The sequence below is a fragment of the Alligator mississippiensis genome, chromosome 7 (genome assembly GCF_030867095.1).
Source record: "Alligator mississippiensis isolate rAllMis1 chromosome 7, rAllMis1, whole genome shotgun sequence".
NCBI lineage: Eukaryota > Metazoa > Chordata > Crocodylia > Alligatoridae > Alligator > Alligator mississippiensis.
Genome location: NC_081830.1, coordinates 1826573 through 1847427, shown reverse-complemented (window position 1 = coordinate 1847427; position 20855 = coordinate 1826573). Strand labels below are relative to the sequence as shown.

At 55.8% G+C, this 20855-nt stretch overlaps 1 protein-coding gene across 11 annotated transcripts in view; it reads left to right on the top strand.

The window, feature by feature from the left end:
• The window catches only part of LOC102563641 (zinc finger protein 271-like), a 52982-nt gene extending 40811 nt beyond the window's left edge, over positions 1–12171 (top strand). For 6 of the 11 annotated variants that reach the window (XM_014605601.3, XM_019496316.2, XM_019496315.2 and 3 more), the window contains exons 2-7: positions 356–668; positions 1070–1277; positions 3035–3219; positions 4565–4691; positions 8702–8824; positions 9432–12171. In XM_014605601.3, coding sequence (XP_014461087.2) covers positions 441–668; positions 1070–1277; positions 3035–3219; positions 4565–4691; positions 8702–8824; positions 9432–11980 — 3420 coding nt within the window. In that variant the 5' untranslated portion in view covers positions 356–440 and the 3' untranslated portion in view covers positions 11981–12171. Of the gene's footprint in view, positions 1–121; positions 669–1069; positions 1278–3034; positions 3220–3920; positions 4072–4564; positions 4692–8701; positions 8825–9431 lie in introns of those variants that run through there. The other 5 variants (XM_019496317.2, XM_019496318.2, XM_019496312.2 and 2 more) reach the window with 5 other exon arrangements.
• Positions 12172–20855: the final 8684 nt, after the last annotated feature.

Here is a 20855-nt window from a genome sequence, read left to right as displayed (position 1 = left end):
GGGCTGCAGGTCGGGAGTGAGGGGCACCTGTAGGATTCGGAGGGGTGCCAAGGTCAGGTCAGTAGTAGGGCGGTGGGGGGGATACTGGCAGGGCTCCCAGGGGGTAGGAGGCTGTGGATTGAGACTGAGGGTCACTGGGTGGGGCGGCAGGGCTGGTGTAGGGCAGGGGCTGCAGGTTGGGAGTAAGGAGCACCAGCAGCTGTGACCATGTCGGGGTGTGGGATCTTGGAGGGGGGCTCCAGGATCCATGCCCTGCATCGGGGCCTCTTGGTGTGGTGGGGCCAGGGGCTGCTGTGGATCCACGGCAGTAGGTCACAGCCCCAACAAAACCCTGTTGTTTCCTTCCTTCCTGCAGCCAGGAGCTCTGATGCTGCCGGCAGGCCCCGCATGTGAGAGGGGAGAGCAAGAGCACAGGCCCCAGGTGGGGTGAAGCGGAGGAGATGGCTGCTGAGCTGGAGCCGGCGCCAGCCGCGGGCTTCCCCTTCCCGGTGCCGATGCAGCCTCCTGCGCGGATGGAGGAGCAGGACCCAGCGGGCCCCAAAGCTGGGGCGGGAGCTGAGGGATCAGGGAGAGCCCCTCGTGTCGGGACAGGCGCCGTGTCCCCAAGATGGGTGACACCACAACGGGTCAAGCAGGAGTTGCCGGAGAAGCCCATCCGGTGCTGGCAGGTGAGTGTCCCTGTGCTGAGGCTGCCTTGTCAATTGTGGCACCGGGGTCAGCCCACCTGGCCTGGGGTGTCTGCGCCCAGGTGGCCCGGGGGGAGCTCGGACAGTGCTGCCGGGAGCCCCATCACCGCAGCAAGGAGCAGATGCTGGAGCTGGTGGTGCTGGGCCAAATCCTGGCCATCCTGGCCCAGGAGATGCTGAGCACGGAGTGGGGGCGCACCACAAAGACCTGCAGCGCGGTGGTAGCCCTGGCCAAGGGGTTTCAAATGGGGCCAGCGGAGGATGAGAAGGTGCAGGTGCTAGTGTGTCACCTGGTCATTGATGCTGCCTCCCCGTTCCCATGCGTCTGGGGATGCTGTCTTCCAGCCCCGTCTCTACCAGTGATGTGGTTGTCTTGTCCCCAGGTCGCAACCCACAGGCAGCTCGGGGACGTGGCCTTGGACCTGGAGGGACCTGGGGCATTGCTGGAGCCTCTCCGCTCCTGGCTGGAGTGGCCTCAGCCCCGTCCTGAGCATGTGCCCCTGGAGCAGGCAGGTTGGGGTGAAACCCCGGGGTCCCAGGAGGAGATGTCTTGTGTCTGCAAACAGGAGTCCCCACCCCAGCAGGAGCCAGGTAACATGCCTGAGTTTTCACCATTGGGTATTTTTCCAAACCCCTGTCTGCATAAATGCACCCAGACCAGCAGGCTTTCCTTACGCTTCTCTCTCCCTGCCTGTCTCCTTCTTGCTGTCCTGGGCGATGTTTCCGCTTGGACAAAACGTGCAGCAGCTTTGCTCAGCTTTAACCAGCAGTGGCTTTTTTGCAAGCTCGGTGGCTATGCAGAGCCTTGTGGGAGCAGGTTTTCTGCTGTCACCCTTATCAGTGCTGGAGTCCCAGTCCCAAGAATGGGGGATCGATTCGGCGTGTTGCCTGTTCTCCTGGCATCCGCCTAGTAGCCACATGTATTCCCTAGACCAAGTGGTCATGTTCACTCCTGCCGCTTCCTCTGCAGTCTGGATCCTGATGCAGCACCAGGGTCCCTGTGGTGTCTCAAGCAGGGAGGGATGCTCCTGGTTGCCACTCCCAGCAAGGGCAGAGTCCCTGGGCCTCACCTCCAGCTTCATGGCCGTGGAGCTCTATTAGCAGGGCCCTGCTACATGTTCAAATGAAAGCTGGGAATAGAAAGCAGCTAGAGTTGTTACACATTTTCAAGCACTAACTTTGTAGCTGCTTGTCTCTCTTGAGAGCCGGGGAGTCATTTTTATCATGCGACTATGACTTTGCACATGTGAGCGATCTAACTTTATTGCACAGTTCACCAGTTAGTGGTGTGATCGTTATTTTGCTCTTGTGAACAGTTTTACTTTGCACGTGTAGGCAATCTAAATTGATTGCACTATTCACCTGTTAATAGTGTAATATAGGTAACATAGCAGGGGCCTTTAAAATACCTGTGGGACTTTGGATTTTTTTCATTTCTCTCTCCTCCCAAATACTGAGTCAGTATTTTAAGCCCCCTGCTTAGTACCAGGTCAGCACAGGGGAGTAGCAAGGCTTTGCTTTTACTAGTGGCAATAGTGTGTCCTCGTGGGGTAGTATTGATATCTTGTCGGTGTTGAAGGCCTCTGCCACACATTATTATTATATATTAAGCAATTTACTGGTCAATTGAGCAATAAATTTAGATGGGCCACGTGTGCAAAGTAATAAACATACCATAAAAATGTCCAGCCAGCTATAAAAAGAGCCAGCCAGCTACAAGGTTAGTGATTGAAAATGTGTACCAACTTTATAGCTGGTTTCTATCCACCTTGAATTTGAATGTGTGCCAGAGCCCCAAGTCTCAGGGACTACGGCTCCAGCGAGAAGTCACCACCAAGAGATCCCAATACTGGTCTTGTCTTAAGGAACCAGCATAGGTTCAGTTAGATGGCAAAGGTTTATTGGCCACAGGACAGGGCTGTAAGAGACTCGTGGCCTGGCAGATAAGGTGTTGACGTATGTATGTCCATGAGAAGGCATTCGTACATCACACAGGCTCCCTTTCGGCAATGTAAAGTTTCCTTCATTTCTAATTCTCCGTTTATACAGTGGTCAAAACTAATTACGTGTTACGTTGCACCAATATCTTGACTACCTTGAGTTGTCCCGTGCCATGGGCTTGCACATTCATCCTGCTCTGGGAGTTCCCATCCCGGACTTACCATCTTGGTACTGGACTATTCTCCATTTTGTGCAGGCACCCACCTCTGCCATCCTCGGGCCCATGTGCCAAGTTTTGCTTATGTAAGGAGTTCAGGCATCGGTCGGGTTCACTGATCAGTCTGACTCTGTTTGCAAGAGCGGTATCTATATTGATCGGGGCTCCCGTGACTCCTACAACCTCCCAGCAGGTGCAGAGACCCTGAGCACGGCGGAGAAGCAGCGTCCTGAAGAAGGGCCTGTAAAGCTGGAGCTGCGGAGGCCGTCCCCGAGAAAATCAGGGGAGAGGGGATTCTTGACACCTGAGCCGGGCCAAGTGCATGAGGAGCAGAACAGGTGCCCACAGCAGAGAGAGAGCATGGCTGTAAGCAAGGTATAGGCTGGAGTGGGGTGGGGGGGTGTAGCCAGGGCAAAACCTGGCAAGAGTGGTGGGAGTAGGGAAGAGCCAGGGGAGCTGAGAGACTGCAAGACCCACAAGAGGAAGTTTCACCATTGGGAGAGGCTGCATCCAAACTGAGCAAGCAAGGGGGGCTTGAGGGGAAGCAGCAGCTTGCTGCCAAATCCGGATAACCTGAGATACTGGGCCTGGAAGTGCTCGTGGCAGCATCTGTGGGTCCAGCACTTTCTGCCTCTGGAAACACTGCCTCGGCATCCTGTAAAGGATGCTACAAGAGTGCATTTCCCAGGGGAGAGACCAGCCAGCACCAGGGAGGGCAGGGCAGGGCAGCTCAACCCACCAGGCACCCCCTGAGAATCACGGAGGGTCTGCACCTAAGTCCAGCAGGGACCTGCATCCCAGCCAGTACCAGGGCAGGGACATGAGCTGGATGTGTGCTAGGAGTGATGCCTGGAGGAAAATCCAGGGTCAGCCTCCCAGTCTCGTTGCACCAGTGTCTGACTGGGATCAAGGAAAAAGTCCCAGAGTTGCTCCCATCTGCAGGGCCCTCCTCCAAGCCGGCAGGTGTGACTTGTGCCCAAGGGAGATGGTCAGTTTGTGATTTGGGGGAACTGTAATATTGTCATCTCAGCTGATGGAGTTTCAGTGCCACAGCCGCCTCCTTCTCCTGCTTCCAGGCTGAGTTTGCACCGAGTCCCACCTGCTTCATCCTGTCCCAGGCCATTGGGAAACCTCATTTCCCCTTTCCTGGCTCGGCTATTTCCCCTGCCCTTGGTTTCCTCTCCGTGGTTGGATGCAAGAGGGATGGCTGCAGCAGCCCCAGATCATGTAGGACATGGGCAGGGAGATTTTGTGGGGGGCAGTAGAGCTCCTGGGATTTGGAGCTTGCAGAGCTCCCTATCCTGGAGCCTCATGGGGGTTGGTGGTGTCAGGAGTCTTCTTTTTCCCCAACACCCAGCGTTTCCTGGGTGGTATCTGGTGCAAAAGGGTGAATGCCCCAGGTCCCCCTTGCAGACAAGATAATTTCCCTGCAAGGCACTGCCATGAAAACAGCTTCCCCAGGGGAGATTCGGGGCACCCTGCAGTCCCTGCTGGCGTCATTGCAATGGCAGTGCCCCTCTTGTAGGCGCAGCGTGTAATACCAGAAGGAACAGCTGCACTTCCTTGCTGGAGGATGCAAGATAAAGCAGACAAACATACTGCTCTGTCTGTAGAGCTGTATCCACACCAGACCCTCTGGAGCTGCTGTCAGCTGAGGAGTAAGACAGGTTGGTGGAGGCTGGAGGAAGAGATGCTGATGCTGTGATGTTTGTGACTGCAGCTCCGGGAGGCCTTCGACGACGTGGCTGTGTACTTCACGCTGGAGGAGTGGGAGCTGCTGGAAGCTGGAGACAAGGGGCTGTACCGGGACCAGATGCTGAGGACTTACCAAGCCCTCGTTTCCTTGGGTAAAACACTGGTTCTTGTTCCCCCTACCAGAGTAGTGAGCGATCAGAAATATCCCATTCTTCTCCCTGTCCCTTTACAGTTGTATCCTCACACATTTTGGCTGGTGGTCTAAATCCACTGCTCTATCGTCACTCAGGCCTCTTGTCCTCTTCGTGGCTTTACATCCTCCTCTGGTTGTTTCAAATGCCTTCGCTGGGGTCTCCTCCTTGGCCTCACCCCTGTTCTTTCCATATCCAGCAATTTCTTTGCAAGATGATCCCCCCTTTGCCATCCCAGCATGTCTGTACCCTCTTCAGTTCATCCATTCCACAGCAACCGTCCCTTGCAGAATTGGCCCGTCTTCCTCAGCCTCTTTCCTATTGTATTTGCTTGAAACAACAATCCCAGCAGGCAGTGCATGTTTCAGTGCTCTGCAAGGATGGAAGCAGATGTCGTCTGTCCTCACCCTTGTACCTCCGAAAAATATGTGGCACAAAGGCAATGCAAAAAGACATCCATTCCCTTTGTTGCACGACCGATACCTAAAATTTGTGGCTGCGACAATGCTGGTAATAGATTGTGCTGCTTGATTGTAGCTGACGTCTGTTTGGTGGTGGTGGGAGAGCTTCCCGCACTCTCTAGCTGTCCTGGCCAGCTGCTTTGAAGGCTTGAGGGGCTCAATTCTGCAAATGCCATACATTTCCGAGCAAGATTGGGCCACTGGAGCATCTGCCCCGCTCTCCCCTCCTAAAGAGATGTTCCCTGTGGAATCGAGGGGTGCATCTCGGTAAATGGAGAAAACCAGGATTTGTCCACATTAGTAAATCATATTAGTTCACATCCGTCGCACACCCCTGGGATCACTAGAAGTGTGGATTCCCCTCTTAAAAAGAGAGACTGGGGAGATTTTGGGGACATATCTCTAAGCAGGGAAGCCTGGGTTGCCCTGGTTGTGGAGATGTATGGATCCCTCTGTTTTGGATTATGGCTTCCCCGGCTCCTCCACTGCGCCAGGAGGTACAGGTGACATGAATTTCTACCCTCAATCTCTCTTCTCCTTTTTAATTTACTCTAGGTAGTAACCAATGGAGGAATCAGCAGCAGTTGCAGTTGCAACCCATGGCTTTTGCGTTTCCTCTGCTTCTCTAATGACCCTTGTAGACGTGCTCGAACACGGGTACTTCTAACAAGGAGCCCTTGCTAGTCCCCCCCACTCCGTATTGCTTTCTAGCATCTTCATTGTCGTGGACCACAGGTTGCTTTGCCATTCATAAAATGTTCTTGTTCTGCTAGAGTCTCTCTTCCTATTGGGAAGTCTCTTTGCAAACATCACGCGTCCCATGGAAGAGATGATTTGGTGACACCCATCCCCTTGATGAAAAGGAAGTTGGCTGAGTGCAAAGCCCTGAAAGTTTTCACTTCCTAAGGATCTTTATTACAGGCGCTTGTTCTGACTTGCATGGAGAAGGATGTACGTATCTTTTAGTAGTCGGGTGTCCTTTTCTGCTGCTTTCTGCTTCCTCAACCCCCACTAAAGATCTTCCTGAGGGATGCACACACGTACTTCATCCTCAGTTTGGACCAAGTGGCCAAATCGCTCTTGTTCTCCTGTCACTGGAACTACCATAGTTTCTCCCTTTGCATTAGAAGGAGAAAAGTGATATAATATGTAGTCACCATTCATTTCAAGTCTTGGTCTCATATAGTTGCCCTCCTGAAGGGCAGAACCACCATTCCCTTTCATCTCCTAGTGCTTCAGGAACTTGAGGATATGAGCCTACTACTTAACTTCATGGTTTCATAGTTGTTAGGGGCTGCAAAGGATCTTGCAGGTCATCGGGTCCAACGCCCCTGCACTTGGGCAAGAAAGACCGCTGGGATCAGACGACCGCAGGAAGGTGGGAGGCAAGACGCATCTTGAAGATCACCAGGGTGGGTGACATGACTTTCGCTGTCCTGATCTGCTCCCCACGGGGGTGGGCTGTTGCTGAGTACTCCTCTTCGGTTGTTATTCCTGACTTGCACCCCTTGTAGGCTTCTCGTTTTAATTTCGGGAGGTCTGTGACTTTCCTGTTGAGCCAAGGGGTCTCTCAGCTCTTTTGCTGCCTTTCTTGCAAAAGGGAAAGAACTTCCCTTTGGGCTTTTAGGATGGCTTCCTTGAGGAACAACCACTCTTCTTGCGCTCCCTTCCTCATCAGACCTCAGTCCTGCAGGGCCTCGCCAACCAAGCTCCTGAGTTTGTGGAAATCAGCTGTCCTAAAATCAAGGATTTCTACCCTACTGGCCAATTTTTTTGCCTTATGGTGGATGGAGAAAGTGATCATCTCGTGGTCGCTGTCGCCCAGTTTCCCTTCGGTCCTTACGTTGCTCACTAGATCATCCTTTTTGGCCAGAACTAAGCCTAGGAGCGCCTTGCCCTGGTTGACCCGTAGGCTTCCTGAGTTAGGAGGAAGATACCCGGGGATGCTGGTTTTGAGGTCGCCATTTCTCGGGCTTCTGTGAGTATCCAGCGGGTCCGCCATTCTAGCTGAGAAAAGCCTCTTCCCCTTTGGCGTGAGGTGGATGGCATCTCTTCCTGACAGGCCACAGTCCCTGAGGTGCGTGCCATGGTCGAAGAAACCGAAGCTTTTGTGGTAGCACCATCACCGAAGTCTTCTGCTTGCTTCTTCAATGCATCTATCCCTTCTGTACCCATGACCCGCAACGGGGAGGACCGAGAAAACCACTGCAGTCGTGCAGCGTGACTACCTTCCTCTCTTCTTTGCGGGGGCTGGCTACCTTCCTTCGTCCAACGCCGGTGCGTCTGCTGGCGCTGCGAGACGTGCATACCCATTTCAAAGTTGCAGAGGAGAAGTAACCCTGGCATGCGTATAGCTCTCATCTTTTCGGCATGAATGACTTGGTCCAAATCCACTTCCGTCTCTTCCTATAGACATCTCTATTTACTCTGATATCTTGTGAAACCTCCATTTCCCACCTGATGTTTGTTATGTGATTGGGTTTCACTTAATATATCCTCAGCAGCTGGAAGTAAAGCTACCATCCCTGACTCTCAAAGTGAGTCTGCATGAAGCTCTCTATATTAAAACACTGTTGGTCAACTTTGTTACAAAGCCCAGGGTTTCTGTTTAGGTTAACTTCCACCATTTCTTCCTTTCCCTGATTATTCTCTTCCTGTATTTTCTCTTTGAGACTAGCCCAAAGTCACCAAGTATAATATGTGGGACCACGCTGGTCTCACAAGTTGTAATCCTTTGAGTCTGATTATAGTCATTGGGCAAATCATTTTTATTGAATGCCCATCTCTTCTGGATTTTACCATCATCCTTTTCCTGGGAAACTGGATTGACTGGTGCCATGCTGGGCTTTCTGATTCTGAAAAATCGGGTCATCTTCCTTCTTTTAACCATATCCACAAAGCAAACAGCCTGTATCCTAAATATGTATGCATCTGTGCATCACCTCCTGTACAGCTGCCAGCTATTGGACGGAAAGGCTGCTGTAGTTGCCTTGAGTTATTATATCATCCTGTGGTGCCAAAATGAATTACTTTCTGTCCCCATATATAAGATTGAATGGTAATCAGTCTCTTACTGATTCTTCACTTCCAAGACTCATTACTGCAAACCTTTATTGAGAATAAATCCATTTTTTTTTCTCTCTTTGTGACTGAATTACCCTAATAAGATCAGTCGGATCAATGGCCGTGAGCGTGTTCGTTCTCTCTGTCTCTCAAATTGGTATCTTGAACATCTATAAAAGCATTTTCTTTCTTCCTCCTTGCATGTTGCATCTCTTCCTACCTTCCTTGGTGCCACTGAGCTTTTTAAGGGGTTGATGCTTTATATTTCATACACCCAAGCCTCTGTTGAAGGTTTCTACCTGTAGTGGCTTCTCTTTTATGCTAAATGTCCTCCTTTCCTTTTTCTTTGAGTCCTCATGAAGTGTTTGAGTCTACTGGATCCTTTCTCCAAGTCACAATTGGGGACTGGATGGTGGAATAACCGCCCTCTCTACCTCCCCAATGCAGGATACCGGGGTCCCACACCAGACTTGATCTGCCGCATCCAGCGAGGGGAGATGGAGCTCTGGGTCTGCGATGGTAATGAGGAGGAAGCTGGAGAAAGCTCGTTGTCTGAGGACATTTCCCCAAGTGAGTCTTGCAAATCCCTGCTCCCCTTCCACCTGCACCTTGGCTCCAAAGCTTTTGATATCCAAAGTGGGGCTGGAAACCTGAGCACTTGCTTTGAGCTGCTGCCACAAGGTCCTGACATCACATGGCCTAGCTATATGTGTGTTGTCCTTGCATTTCAGTAATGCAGGGACTGGCAGCTGATCCCTTATCCCCAGATTAGGACTGTGTCAGCAGGAGATCCACCTTCAGGCTTTCAGATCCTCTTCCCAGGAGGCATTTTGGTTTCTACCATGCAAGGGAGGGGCTGCCCACAGGGAAGTAATAAAATGTAATAAAATGCCTAATCTGCTGCTCAATCAGTACCGCTGGCTGTTTGAAATTCCTCTTATTAGGTGCAATTGGGATTCGCAAGCGTTCATGTTTGGGGGATACGAGCACCTGCTTGTTGCCACCAGAATTGCCCACACTCTGCTCCATGACTGGGGCACACTTAGACCCCAGACCAAGAGTCAACTGGCAATTGGACCCCTTGAAAGAAACCAAAGCCCAGCCAGGGCAATAGCAGATCTTTCCCTTTGCCAGCTGGACGGGGACTAATTTTGGGGCTCCCATCTCCACCCACCAGGTGCTGAGCAGCAGCCTCCTGAGGAAGGGCCTGCCACGCTGAAGCTGTTTCTGGCCAGAAACCAGCTCCCCACCCAACAGGGACAGACAGCAGAAGAGACTCAAAGGAGCAGGCGAGGATTTGAAGGGCAGACAGACTTGAAGACCCACAAAGGCAGCTGTCGCCATACGTGCCATCTCCACGGGCACCAGACAAAGTGCTTGGAGGAGCACCCGTGCCCAGAATGTGGGAAGAGCTTCCTCTCCCTGAGCAATCTCGCAGTGCACCAGGTCACTCACGCCGGGGAGCAGCTGTACCGCTGTGCCGAGTGCAAGAAGAGCTTCACCAAGTGGGATCACCTCCAAAGCCACGTGTGCGTGCACGCAGGGGAGAAGCTGTTCTCCTGCCAGCAGTGTGGGGAGAGCTTCGCCAAGAGCTCCATGCTCGTGCAGCACCTGCACGTGCACACGGGAGAGAAGCCCTTCTCGTGCGCCCAGTGTGGGAAGAGCTTCTCCAAGAGCTCCACGCTTACCAAGCACCTGCGCGTGCACACGGGAGAGAAGCCCTTCTCCTGCAGCCATTGTGGGAAGAGCTTCACGCAAAGCTCCCATCTCACCAATCACCTGCGCTTGCACACGGGTGAGAAGCCCTTCTGCTGCAGCCAGTGCGGGAAAAGCTTCAGGCAGAGCTCCAACCTCATCTATCACTTGCGCATGCACACGGGGGAGAAACCCTTCTCCTGCAGGCACTGCGGGAAGAGCTTCATGCAGAGCTCCCATCTCACCAATCACCTGCGCGTGCACACGGGCGAGAAGCCGTTCTGCTGCTGCCAGTGCGGGAAGAGCTTCACGCAGAGCTCCAAACTCGCCAATCACCTGCGCGTGCACACGGGGGAGAAACCCTTCTCCTGCAGCCAGTGTGGGAAGAGCTTCAGGCAGAGCTCCACGCTTACCACGCACCTGCGCGTGCACACGGGGGAGAAACCGTTCTCGTGCATCCAGTGTGAGAAGAGCTTCAGCGACAGCTCGACACTTGCATATCACCTGCGTGTGCACACAGGTGAGAAGCCGTTTTCTTGCACGCAGTGCGGGAAGAGCTTCACAAAGGGTTACAAACTCAAGAACCACTTGCGCGTGCACGTGGGGGAGAAGCCTTTCTCTTGCACCCAGTGTGAGAAGAGCTTCACCGACAGCTCTATGCTCACGAGTCACCTGAGAATGCACACAGGGGAGAAAATGTTTTTGTGCACCCAGTGTGGGAAAACTTTCACAAAGAGTTACACGCTCACACAGCACCTCCGCGTGCACACGGGTGAGAAACCGTTCTGCTGCAGCCAGTGTGGGAAGAGGTTCAGGCAGAGCTCCAACCTCACCTATCACCTGCGCGTGCACACGGGGGAGAAACCCTTCTCCTGCAGCCAGTGTGGGAAGAGCTTCACACAAAGCTCCAAACTCACCAGTCACCTGCGTGTGCACACGGGGGAAAAACCATTTTCTTGCACTCAGTGTGGGAAGAGCTTTACGCAGAGCTCCAATCTCACCAATCACCTGCGCGTGCACACGGGGGAGAAGCCGTTCTCCTGCAGCCAGTGCGGGAAGAGCTTCACGCAGAGCTACAAACTCACCAATCACCTGCGCGTGCACACGGGGGAGAAACCCTTCTCCTGCAGCCAGTGTGGGAAGAGCTTCACACTGAGCTCCACGCTTACCACACACCTGCGCGTGCACACGGGGGAGAAACCGTTCTCGTGCACCCAGTGTGAGAAGAGCTTCAGCGACAGCTCGACGCTCACGTATCACCTGCGCGTCCACACAGGTGAGAAGCCTTTTGCTTGCACCCAGTGTGGGAAGAGCTTCACCAAGAGCTCCAAACTTAAGAGTCACTTGCGCGTGCACATAGAGGACAAGCCATTCTCTTGTACCCAGTGTGAGAAGAGCTTCACTGACAGCTCGAGGCTCGCAAGTCACATGCGTGTGCACATGGGGGAGAAACCATTCTCTTGCACCCAGTGTGGGAAGACATTCACCAAGAGGTCAACACTCATGCAGCACCAGCGCGTGCACACGGGGGAGATGCTTTTCCACTGCAGCCAGTGCGGGAAGAGCTTCACTGAGAGCTCCAAACTCACCCGGCACCTGCGCGTGCACACGGGCGAGAAACCCTTCTCCTGCAGCCAGTGCGGGAAGAGCTTCACGGAAAGCTCCACGCTCAGGCAGCACCTGCGCGTGCACACGGGGGAGAAGCCCTTCTCCTGCACCCACTGTGGGAAGAGCTTCGTCGAGAGGTCCAAACTCAACAAGCACCTGCGGGTGCACACGGGGGAGAAGCCCTTCTCCTGCCCGCAGTGCGGGAAGAGCTTCACCGATAGTTCGACGCTCACCAAGCACCGGCGCGTGCACACGGGGGAGAAGCCGTACCGCTGCGCCCAGTGCCAGAAGTGTTTCCGGCAGAGCTCTACGCTGAGAAAGCACCAGCAAACCCACGGGAGCAGGATCGTTGCTCTGAGCGGGGACCAGTTTCCCTCATCCCCCCTGGCCAGTGGGCATGAGGGTCCTGCCCCTGGCCCGTAACACCCCCAGCTCCTTCCTAGGCTACTACCTGTGATGCCTTCCTTTTCCTTCCTGGGGCATTTGGGACATCACCGTTGTCACCTCTTACTGGCCTTGGTTGCCTTGTCCAGCTCTGTGTCAACCACACCGGTCCCCCGTTCGAGTGAGGGGGTGGGTTTGGATGAGACGCTCAATAAAAGGAATCTCCATGAGTTGGGTCTCGCCTGTTTTGTCCTAGGGAAGTCCTGCGCCACCTCTGTGCCCCGCTATTTTTGCCGTTTTACATGACGGGACAGGTCTGCCTATGAAAAAAGACTTGATTCCTGAATGCCACCCGAAAAAAGAAGAAAGAATGAGCTGTTTCTCACCATCCTAAGCAGAGCTAGGCTCTGGCTCCCGGGATGGGATCACCACCGCAGCAACCGCTCCCCTCCCTGCCTCCCTCGCCGCACCCCAGACTGGACGTGACTGCAGGGGGGCTCTTGTTCTCTGCACCCAGGCTTGCCCTCCGTGCCTTTGCAACCCAGCCCCAGCTGTGGGTGCCAGCCAGGACGGGCCCCGTGACTCCCGGGTCTGTGCGACCGTGTCCTGGGTCGCAGCATCGCCTGCTGTCTCTACCGGCGAGCTGCAGCCGGGTCTGTTCTTCCATCAAGCCAGGAGTGCTCCCCAGGCTTGCCATTGTTCCCCTGGTTTGCCTGGGCTAGTTCAGCGTGGTGTTGGTGTCTGCACGCCACGGGTCTTGCAGTGATATGACAGGGCTGACTGTGTAACTTGAGGGATAGGTTAGGCAGTGACTTGGTTGGGATGGTTTGGACAGTGGTTTACATCGGTCATAATCTCCATGCAACTCTCTCTCTGTATAAAAACGAGGCCTAAAAGTGTGCAACGCCGTACCCGGGGTGCTCGGTCACTTTGAAAGCAAAGCAGCCCAGGGGCGGGCAGCTGGACTTGGGCTGCTGTAGAGACGGAGGCTGAGGCAGCTGCCAGTCACCCCTGCGGGGTTGTAACCAGAGGAGGAAAAAGGGGATTTAAACGCCACTGAGCCCAGCACAGGCTGCACCAGAGCCCTTGGGCTGCTGCAATGCACCCCACAACCATAGACTCGCGGTCCTCCGGGAGCACCAGAGCAGACAGGAAGAGTAATCATAGAGTCTCCGCCCTCCACCAGGAAGCTGCCCCAGAGGGGACACAAGGCAGTGCTTCCGGCACCCGGCCGCGGCGGAAGTGACCTTACTCCGAGGACGGGAGCGCAGAGACCAGGTCGTACCGTATTTCTCTGACTATATGACGCTCCCATTTAGTGCAGACCTGCATTTTAAGGACCCCACTGTGGGGATTTCTAGTACCATATTTCTAGTATTATATGCCCCCCCCCCCATACCTGGATTTTGAGGGCCCCGTGTCAGACCCCCCCCCCTCCTCCAATGTATTGCTTCAGGGCTTTGGTACCATATTTCTTTGTATATTAGATGCTCCTGTCTATAGGAGAAAGAACCTGCCCCCTAGCCCCCTGGCTCCAGAGCCATGGTACCATATTTCCTTGTGTATAAATACACTTGCATCCATAGGATGGACCTGGATTTTGGGACCAACCCCCCCCACACACACACACACACACAGTGGCAGGTGGCTCCAGAGCTATGGTACCGTATTTCTTTGTATAGTGCACAAATACAGTACGATCTCCATGCACTTGTGTGTCTGTGTGATGGTGATCGCCGTGCGCTTGTGTGTCTGTGATGGTGATCACGTGCTTGTGTTGCTGTAATGGTGACCTCTGTGCATCTTTGTGATGGTGATTTTCTGTGCGCCTGTGTGTCTCTGCGCGCCTGTGAGTTTTTCTGCCTGTGTGTCTGTGTGTGTGTGTGCGCGCGCATGTGTGCCAGTGTCTATGTGAGCCCGTGTGCCCTTCTGCACGTGTGAGCCTGTGCGTGCGTCTGTGCGAGCCCGTGTCTCTGTGCCTGTGCACGGCTCCGTGCCCCATCTCTGTCTGTGTACGTGCCTGTGCACGTCTGCGTGTGTGTCTGTGCGTGCACATATGCACGAGCTTTTGCAGGTGAAGCTCATCTCTCGGGCGCGGCCAAAGGAACCGGTCGGTCGGTCGGTCGGGGCGGGCCAGGGTGGAGCTGCAGCAGGACGTGATGCTGGGGCTAAATCCAGCCCCTTCCGCCCTCCCTCTCCCAGCTGGGCAGGCCTGGTGGGAGGAGGAGCAGGGGCTGCAGGTGGGGAGTGAGGGTCCCCAGCGACACGTGGGGCTGGGTGCAGCCCAGTCCCTGCACCCCATGCCGGGGCAGGACCCCCGTGGCCCCTCGGTGCAGGGCTGCGGGGCTGGGTCGTGGTCCTGGTGCCCCCGTCACACACTAACACTCGCTGTCTCCTTCCCGCAGGCAGCCAGGAGCCCGGACACCCCGAGGAGATGGCTGCGGAGCTGGAGCCGGCGCCAGCCGCGGGCTTCCCCTTCCCGGTGCCGGTGACGATGGAGGAGCAGGACCCGGCTGGCCCCGAGCCTGGGGCGGGAGCCGAGGGGGCAGGGAAAGCATCCCCGAGGTGCCCGGCAGCCCCCGTGGTCAAGCAGGAGCCGGTGGAGGAGCCCATCCAAGGCTGGCAGGTGAGCCCGCATTGCCGAGCACTGGGTCTCTGCTCTGGGCGGCCGTGGGAGTTGTGCTAGCTGGCGGTGCTGGAGCAAGCCCTGGCCACCCTGCCCGAGAAGATGCCGAGCTGGGTGTGAGGACACGGCGTGGAGACGTGCACCGAGGCGGTGGCCCCGGCTGAAGGGTTTTGGCTGGGGCAGTGGAGGAGGACACGGGTGCTGCTGCCCTGTCTCCGGCCGTTCGCTCCCAGTCCCATCTCTCCCAGTGATGTGGCTGTTTCGTCCCCAGGTCACCGTGCACGTCAAGCTCGAGGACGTGGCCCTGAACGTGGAAGGACCTGGGGCATCGCCAGAGCCTCTCTCCTCCGGGCTAGAGCAGCCTCCGCCCCAACCCGGGCACGTGGCTAAGGAGGGGGCCGGATGGGGTGAAACCCCCAGGCCCCAGAAGGAGCTGCCCTGTGCCCCGAAAGAGGAGCCTCCGCCCCGCCAGGAGCCAGGTAACGTGGCAGAGGCTTGGGTAGAGGTACCAAGGGGCCCGCACTATGGTGTTCAGCCCCTGGAGCGAGGAGCCGGGGTCTCTCGCTGCGAGTCCGGGAGGCGACAGGACCTCGCGCGGACCCAGCAGCGCCAGGGGAAAGATCCTTTGCTTTCATGGTGGTATTTTAAGACCTGGGATTAGGGTGTTGAGAGGGAGAATGGTCCAGAGGCAGGAGTTTGCTCTGCACGCACGTAGGTTTATTCAGCATCCGGCGCACACCCGTACACCTAGAAATGCACTAGTCACCTTGCCGGCGAGTCTTGCTCCCTGTCCTGTCGATCAGACAGTCCAGGGTCTCGCCGAGCCATTCAGGGGTGTCTAATAGTCCAACGCCCCTCTGTTTCCAAACTGCTTCGTTACGTGCATATTCATCGTTTCTTCTGTGACGATTGCTACGGCTACTGACCGTTTACGAGTTATTTGCAGACCTCCATTTTCACCATAAGCTGCTTTCTAAAACCTGCGCCCGGACCAGCACGTTTCCTTCTCGTGCTTCTCTCTCTGCACAATGTTTTCTCGCTTTCCTCGCTGCCTTTTCCACTTGGACAAAGCGGCAGCAGCTTTGCTCAGCTTTAATCAGTTAGTGGCTTTTTAGCAAGCTCGGGGAATATGTAAGTCTTGGCAGGAGCGGACGCTGTCAGGTTTTGTGCTTACGCCGAGCGCTGCTGTGATCATTGTCCATGCTGAAGTCCCAGTCACTTCTCTGCCTTGCCCACCATGAGCCCTCTGTGCCTAAGAACAGGCTATTGTAGGTATTTGGGCAGTGGGTTTTTTTTTCTAGTGACTTTGGGTGGGTTTTTATGTACCATTAACTCCAGGCCTCTGTCCCACTGCAGATTCCCCCGACACAGAGGCGACCTGGGACTCGTCAGCAGATGAGAGCTCATTGGACTACTTCCCCAGAGGAGGCTCTTTGCTAGGGACAGGTAAGAGGTGGCGATTCTGCCCTTTCCAGCAGCAGGAGGCCTCGCCCACCAGCAGAAAAGTTTTCTGTTCCCCTGTTTTGTTGGCGATCGATTCAAGACATTGCTTGTTCTCATGGTGTCCCCCTAGAAGTCACCCTCAGCCTTTGGAGCAAGTGGCTCTGTTTGTTCCCTCTTCTTCCTCCTCCACTACGTGGATTGCGATGGAGCACCAGCATCCTGCATGGCTTCCCTTCCAGGCAAAGGGCCGTCATCAAGGCTCATCCCCATCATCATGGCTATGGAGATCTATTAGGGCCCGGCTACATGTGCAAATGAAAGGTGGATAGAAACCAGCTATAGAGTTGTTGCACACTTTCAATTAGTGATTGCATAGCTTGCTTGCTCCCTTGGTAGCTGGATGGCCATTTTTAGGGTGTGATCATTACTTTCTGTACGTGGCACCTCTAAATGGATTGTGCAGTTCACCACTGAATAGTGCGATAATTCCTTTGCTGTTGTGCCTGGTCTTACTTTCCATTTGTATGCAATTGAAAAGGCTTGTACAATTCACTAGTGAATTGTGTAATATATGTAATGTATAGCACGGGGCTTAGAAGACCTGTGGGACCGTGCCTCTTCCAAATCTGTCTTCTCCCATACATTGAGGCCTGGGAGCTGACTTAGGCACATGCCAGCATGCAGGAGTAGCAGGGCTTTGCCTTTGCCAGTGGCACTAGGGTAACCTTTGTCATCATCGCCGTCCTCATTGGGTGTTATTGAGGTGTTATCAGTGGTGAAGACCCCTATCACATGATATATATATTCAGGAATCTGGGTTTTCTGTTTCCTGTGGGACAATGTGGATTGTCCCCTTTAAAGGAGAAAAACTCAGATTTGCCCCTCTGAAGTGAGAAACCATGGGCTTCCCGTTCTGCAACAGCTGGCATGGGAGGGCCTGCAGGGAGAGCTGGTGGGGGGCATGACAGCGGTGTGTGGGTGGGCAGCTTGGGCCGCATGGGGTGGAGGGGGGACACGTGGCAGCTGCAGCCCTCCAAGACGTTATCATCCAGCCCTGGGGTCCTGATTTGGACGATTAGTAGGGACAGGCTTAATTTGCAGAACCGGGTGCTTGATTTTGCACATTCGCTGTGGCCGTGGTCCTGGCTACAGGGTCTTGCCCCTCTGGCTCAGGGTCAGACCGATGCTGCATTGGGGTCAGGAATACATTTTCCCTGGTCAGATTGGTACAGATGGGGGGAGCTGCCTTCCTCTACAGCGGGGGCATGGCTCTGCCTGGGATCTTGCAGGAGCCGCTGAGGGTCTGCACCGGGGCAAACCTTGCAGGCAGTGCCAGTGGGCACCTGGCAGTCCTGTGTTCCTCCACTCCCATGTTTCAGGGGCTTGCTGCAATTAGCCCTAGGAGGGAAGGCTTCCCACCTTCACAGCTTGGAACCAGCATGTCCTTTTTTTTGTTCCCTCAACCCCAACAAAATTTGCAGGGCTTGCTTGCTTTTTCCAGGGAAAACACTTAAGCTTGCACTTTCCGTGGGGAAAAAAAAACACAACTGTGAATTGAGTTGGTCCCTACATACAGGAGCTCTTGTTTTCGATGCATACTCAAATTTTATTTCAGTCTCTGGACATCACATTCAAGTCTAGAATAGATGGCAAAGGGCGCATCCAGACGAACCGGTTTGAGGCCATGCAAACCGCATGCAGCCCATGTGCAACTGTGCACCGTGCTGCAAATTTACACTGCAGTGCCAGAATTGGATACTGGGATTTCCCAGTATCAAAAAAAAAAAAAAACCCATTTAAAAAAAAAAAAAAAAAGCGGGGCAAAGCATGCTGCAGGAGTGTGCACTAGTGCAAATGGAGGCTTTCTTCTCCAGGGAGATGCTCTGGCTGCTGGCCAGAGCATTTCTGTGGTTGCTAAGTGCCCCTGCTGCTACAGCACGCTGCTGGAGCAAATAAAAGCGCAGCTGCTTGTGCAGATCCTGTCTGGTACCCAGGCCTCTTCTGGGCCCAGACAAGCAGCCAGGCTGCCTTATAGCTGGGCACGTGAGGCAGCTGTGCCCTTGCCCCCCAGGGTCTGAGCCGCCCAGACCTCAGCTGCAGCCCAGACCCAGCGGCAGGAGGCCCCAGAGCTTGCAGCGGGCATTGTTGTGGCTTGACAGCCACGCTTGGCCCTCCGCCCAAACATGAGGCTACACCCCAGGGACCCTCGCTGTTCTCACCCCATGCCACGTTCCTCTCTCTCTACAGGCAGCCCCTCTCTCTGGGCAGAGGCCAATGACCTGCGGCCAAGAGCCACCCGGCCGCTGTCACGCACCCCAGGGGCCATCCGGATGCGCCGCCTGCGCTGGAGGCGCCGCGCCCTGCGGGACAGCATGCAGGAGGAGGCGTTTCGGGCTGAGTGGGTGCGCCACCGGGAGGCTCAGGACTTTCGGGCACAGGTCCTGCGCGAGCTCCGCCGCTTCCGCCGCAACCAAGCCCTGGCGCTGGAGGAGGCGCGGGCTGGGAGGGTGGCCCTCCAGCAGCTGGTCGGCGAGATACAGGAGAAGCGGCAGCTGGCCCGGGATGGCTTCGAGGAGCTGCGCCAACTCTGGGCCTCCATAGAAGCTGCCGTCACGCAGAAGCGCAGGGTGGCAGAGCAGCTCCTGGCTGCCGTCCCCGCCCTGGCTGCTCCTGGCGCTGCACCCCAGCCTGCGCCAGCCCCACAGCTGCTTGGCCCCGGTGCCCAGCCTATGCCCCCAGCGCCAGGGGCAGGGCCCAGCTGGGAGCAGGTTGGCTGGCTGCTGGCACAGCTGGCACCCCGGCAGGCCCCGCTTGACCGCCGCGGCCGTCAAGGGGCACCGGTCCTGCGCCCCCCGCTCCCGGTGCCAGACCTACCTGCCACGGCTGCCCCCGAGGAGGAGGACCTGCCGCGCTCCACAGATCAGCCAGGGCCCCGGCTACGTCCGCGTGGCCCCCGCGCACGGGGCAGTCGGACACGGGCCCGAGGCCCTGCTCGGAGCCGCAGGGCCGCCAACCCCTGAGTCCGTCGTCCTTGAGCTTCCTCACCTGGTGTTTCCCCTGCCCCTCAGGACCCTTTTTCTTCCTCCCTGGTGCACACGTAAATAGTTTTTGTGTCTTTCGGGCGTGGGTTTGTACCCAGGGGGGGTTGGATGAATGGTGGTGGGGTGGTGGAGGGTTTTGCCTGGGGTGCCGTGGGCATATTGGGTTGTTGGTACTGGGGAGAAGGAGGGTGAATAAAGTTGCTTTTGATTTTGCTATAGCCACGCTACCCGTGTTGTTGTGGCCCTGGATGGAGACCTCTGGGTCATGTCCTGGTGCTGGTGGTAAGAAGACCGGTGTCCTACCCAAGGGTGCCGCAGGTGGGCAGCCCTGGCATCACAGTCCAGCTCCCACGTGTTGTCCTTGCCTGCAGTACGGTTCCTGGCTGACCCGCGAGCCTGCTCTGGGCGCAGAGACCTCTCCCCAAGACTCGTACTTCTTATGCAGGACAAGCGCTGCGGTGATGAGCGGGCTATGTGCTGCAGCGCTGCCTCCGGGCAGCTGAACCCTGGATGCAGTGGTGCTGCTGCTGGCAGCTGGCCCAGAGGTGCAGGCGTCTCTGCTGGAGCAACTGGACTGTAGCCCAGGTGCCCGTGCAGTCCCCGTCTGGGTCCGGCAGGCACGCAGCTGTAGGGTTGCAGGTCCAAGGGGGTGGACGCTGTTGCAGGTGGCCAGAGGTTGCAGCCAGGCAGCAGGGACTGCTGCCACGCTGCTGCAGTGGGTGCAGGGGTCACTGCTGCAGCAGTCCAGCTGGCACAGGGGAAAAGCTCCTGAGGGCAAGCAGCCTATAGCTGCTCACCAGGGCAGCTTTTTATGCTGCTGGGGCCACACAGCCAAATGCCAGCAAGGAGAACAGCATCCGAAGGCATCTGGAGGTTTGGGTAGGAGCTAAGGGGATGGAGGAGGTTCCTGGGGACCGGTTGGAGTGAGCCCTGAGAAGACAGCTGTGAGTCTGTGGGTGTATTGAGGGGCCAGGTGAGCCCTGAGAGAGGGGCTGAGTGTTTAGGAGACCTATTGAAGGGTCTGGGTGAAGCCAGTGAGTGGGGGCAGAGTATGGGGGGTTTATTGAGGGGCCCATAGGAGCCCAGAGAAGGAAGGGGCTGTGTTAGCAAAGACTATGGGGGGCTCCCGGTGAGCTCGGAGAGAGGGAGCGATCTATAGAGGAGGCTGAAAGCGTGAACCCATGGAGAAAAGAGGGCGGGGGACTGACCCTGGGTATCTCAACTGGCCCATGCCAGGCCAGGACCGGAGCAGGCGAGAGACTCGGGACACAAGTGTGGTGAAATGGAGACAGTGTCCGTTCAAGGAAGATGATAACGTTTTGCAGCCCGGGCTGACTGAGATGCAACCAAAGGGGCTTATTGTACGGGGACGAATGTGAGAAGGGGGAAAGACCACCCATCCAGCTCTACCTCTCTAGGACTCTAAGAGACTATCCACGATGCCAAAAGGGACTTTTGCAAAGGTCCCTGCCTAGGTCGGGAGATGCCAACAGAGCTGAGCAGTGAAGCCGAGGTATGCCCGGCTCTCCAGGTAGAAGGGCTGGAAAAGGAAGACTTAAGAAAGGGAATATAGCTCCAAGCTTCAAACCCACAAGTAATTGCAGTCAGTCCCCGCTCCCCATTGCTCCCTGCTCCATCCCTATTTGCGGGCTGGGGAAGCAGTCCTGGTGTATTGGGATGGAGAACCACGGCTAGGAGGGGTTTGGAGGTGCAGGGATGAGACTGCAATGCTCCCCTCTGCCTTCCCTGGATGAGTGCCTGCCCCAGGGGTGGCAGGGAAAGGGTTAACGTGTGTGTGTGGGGG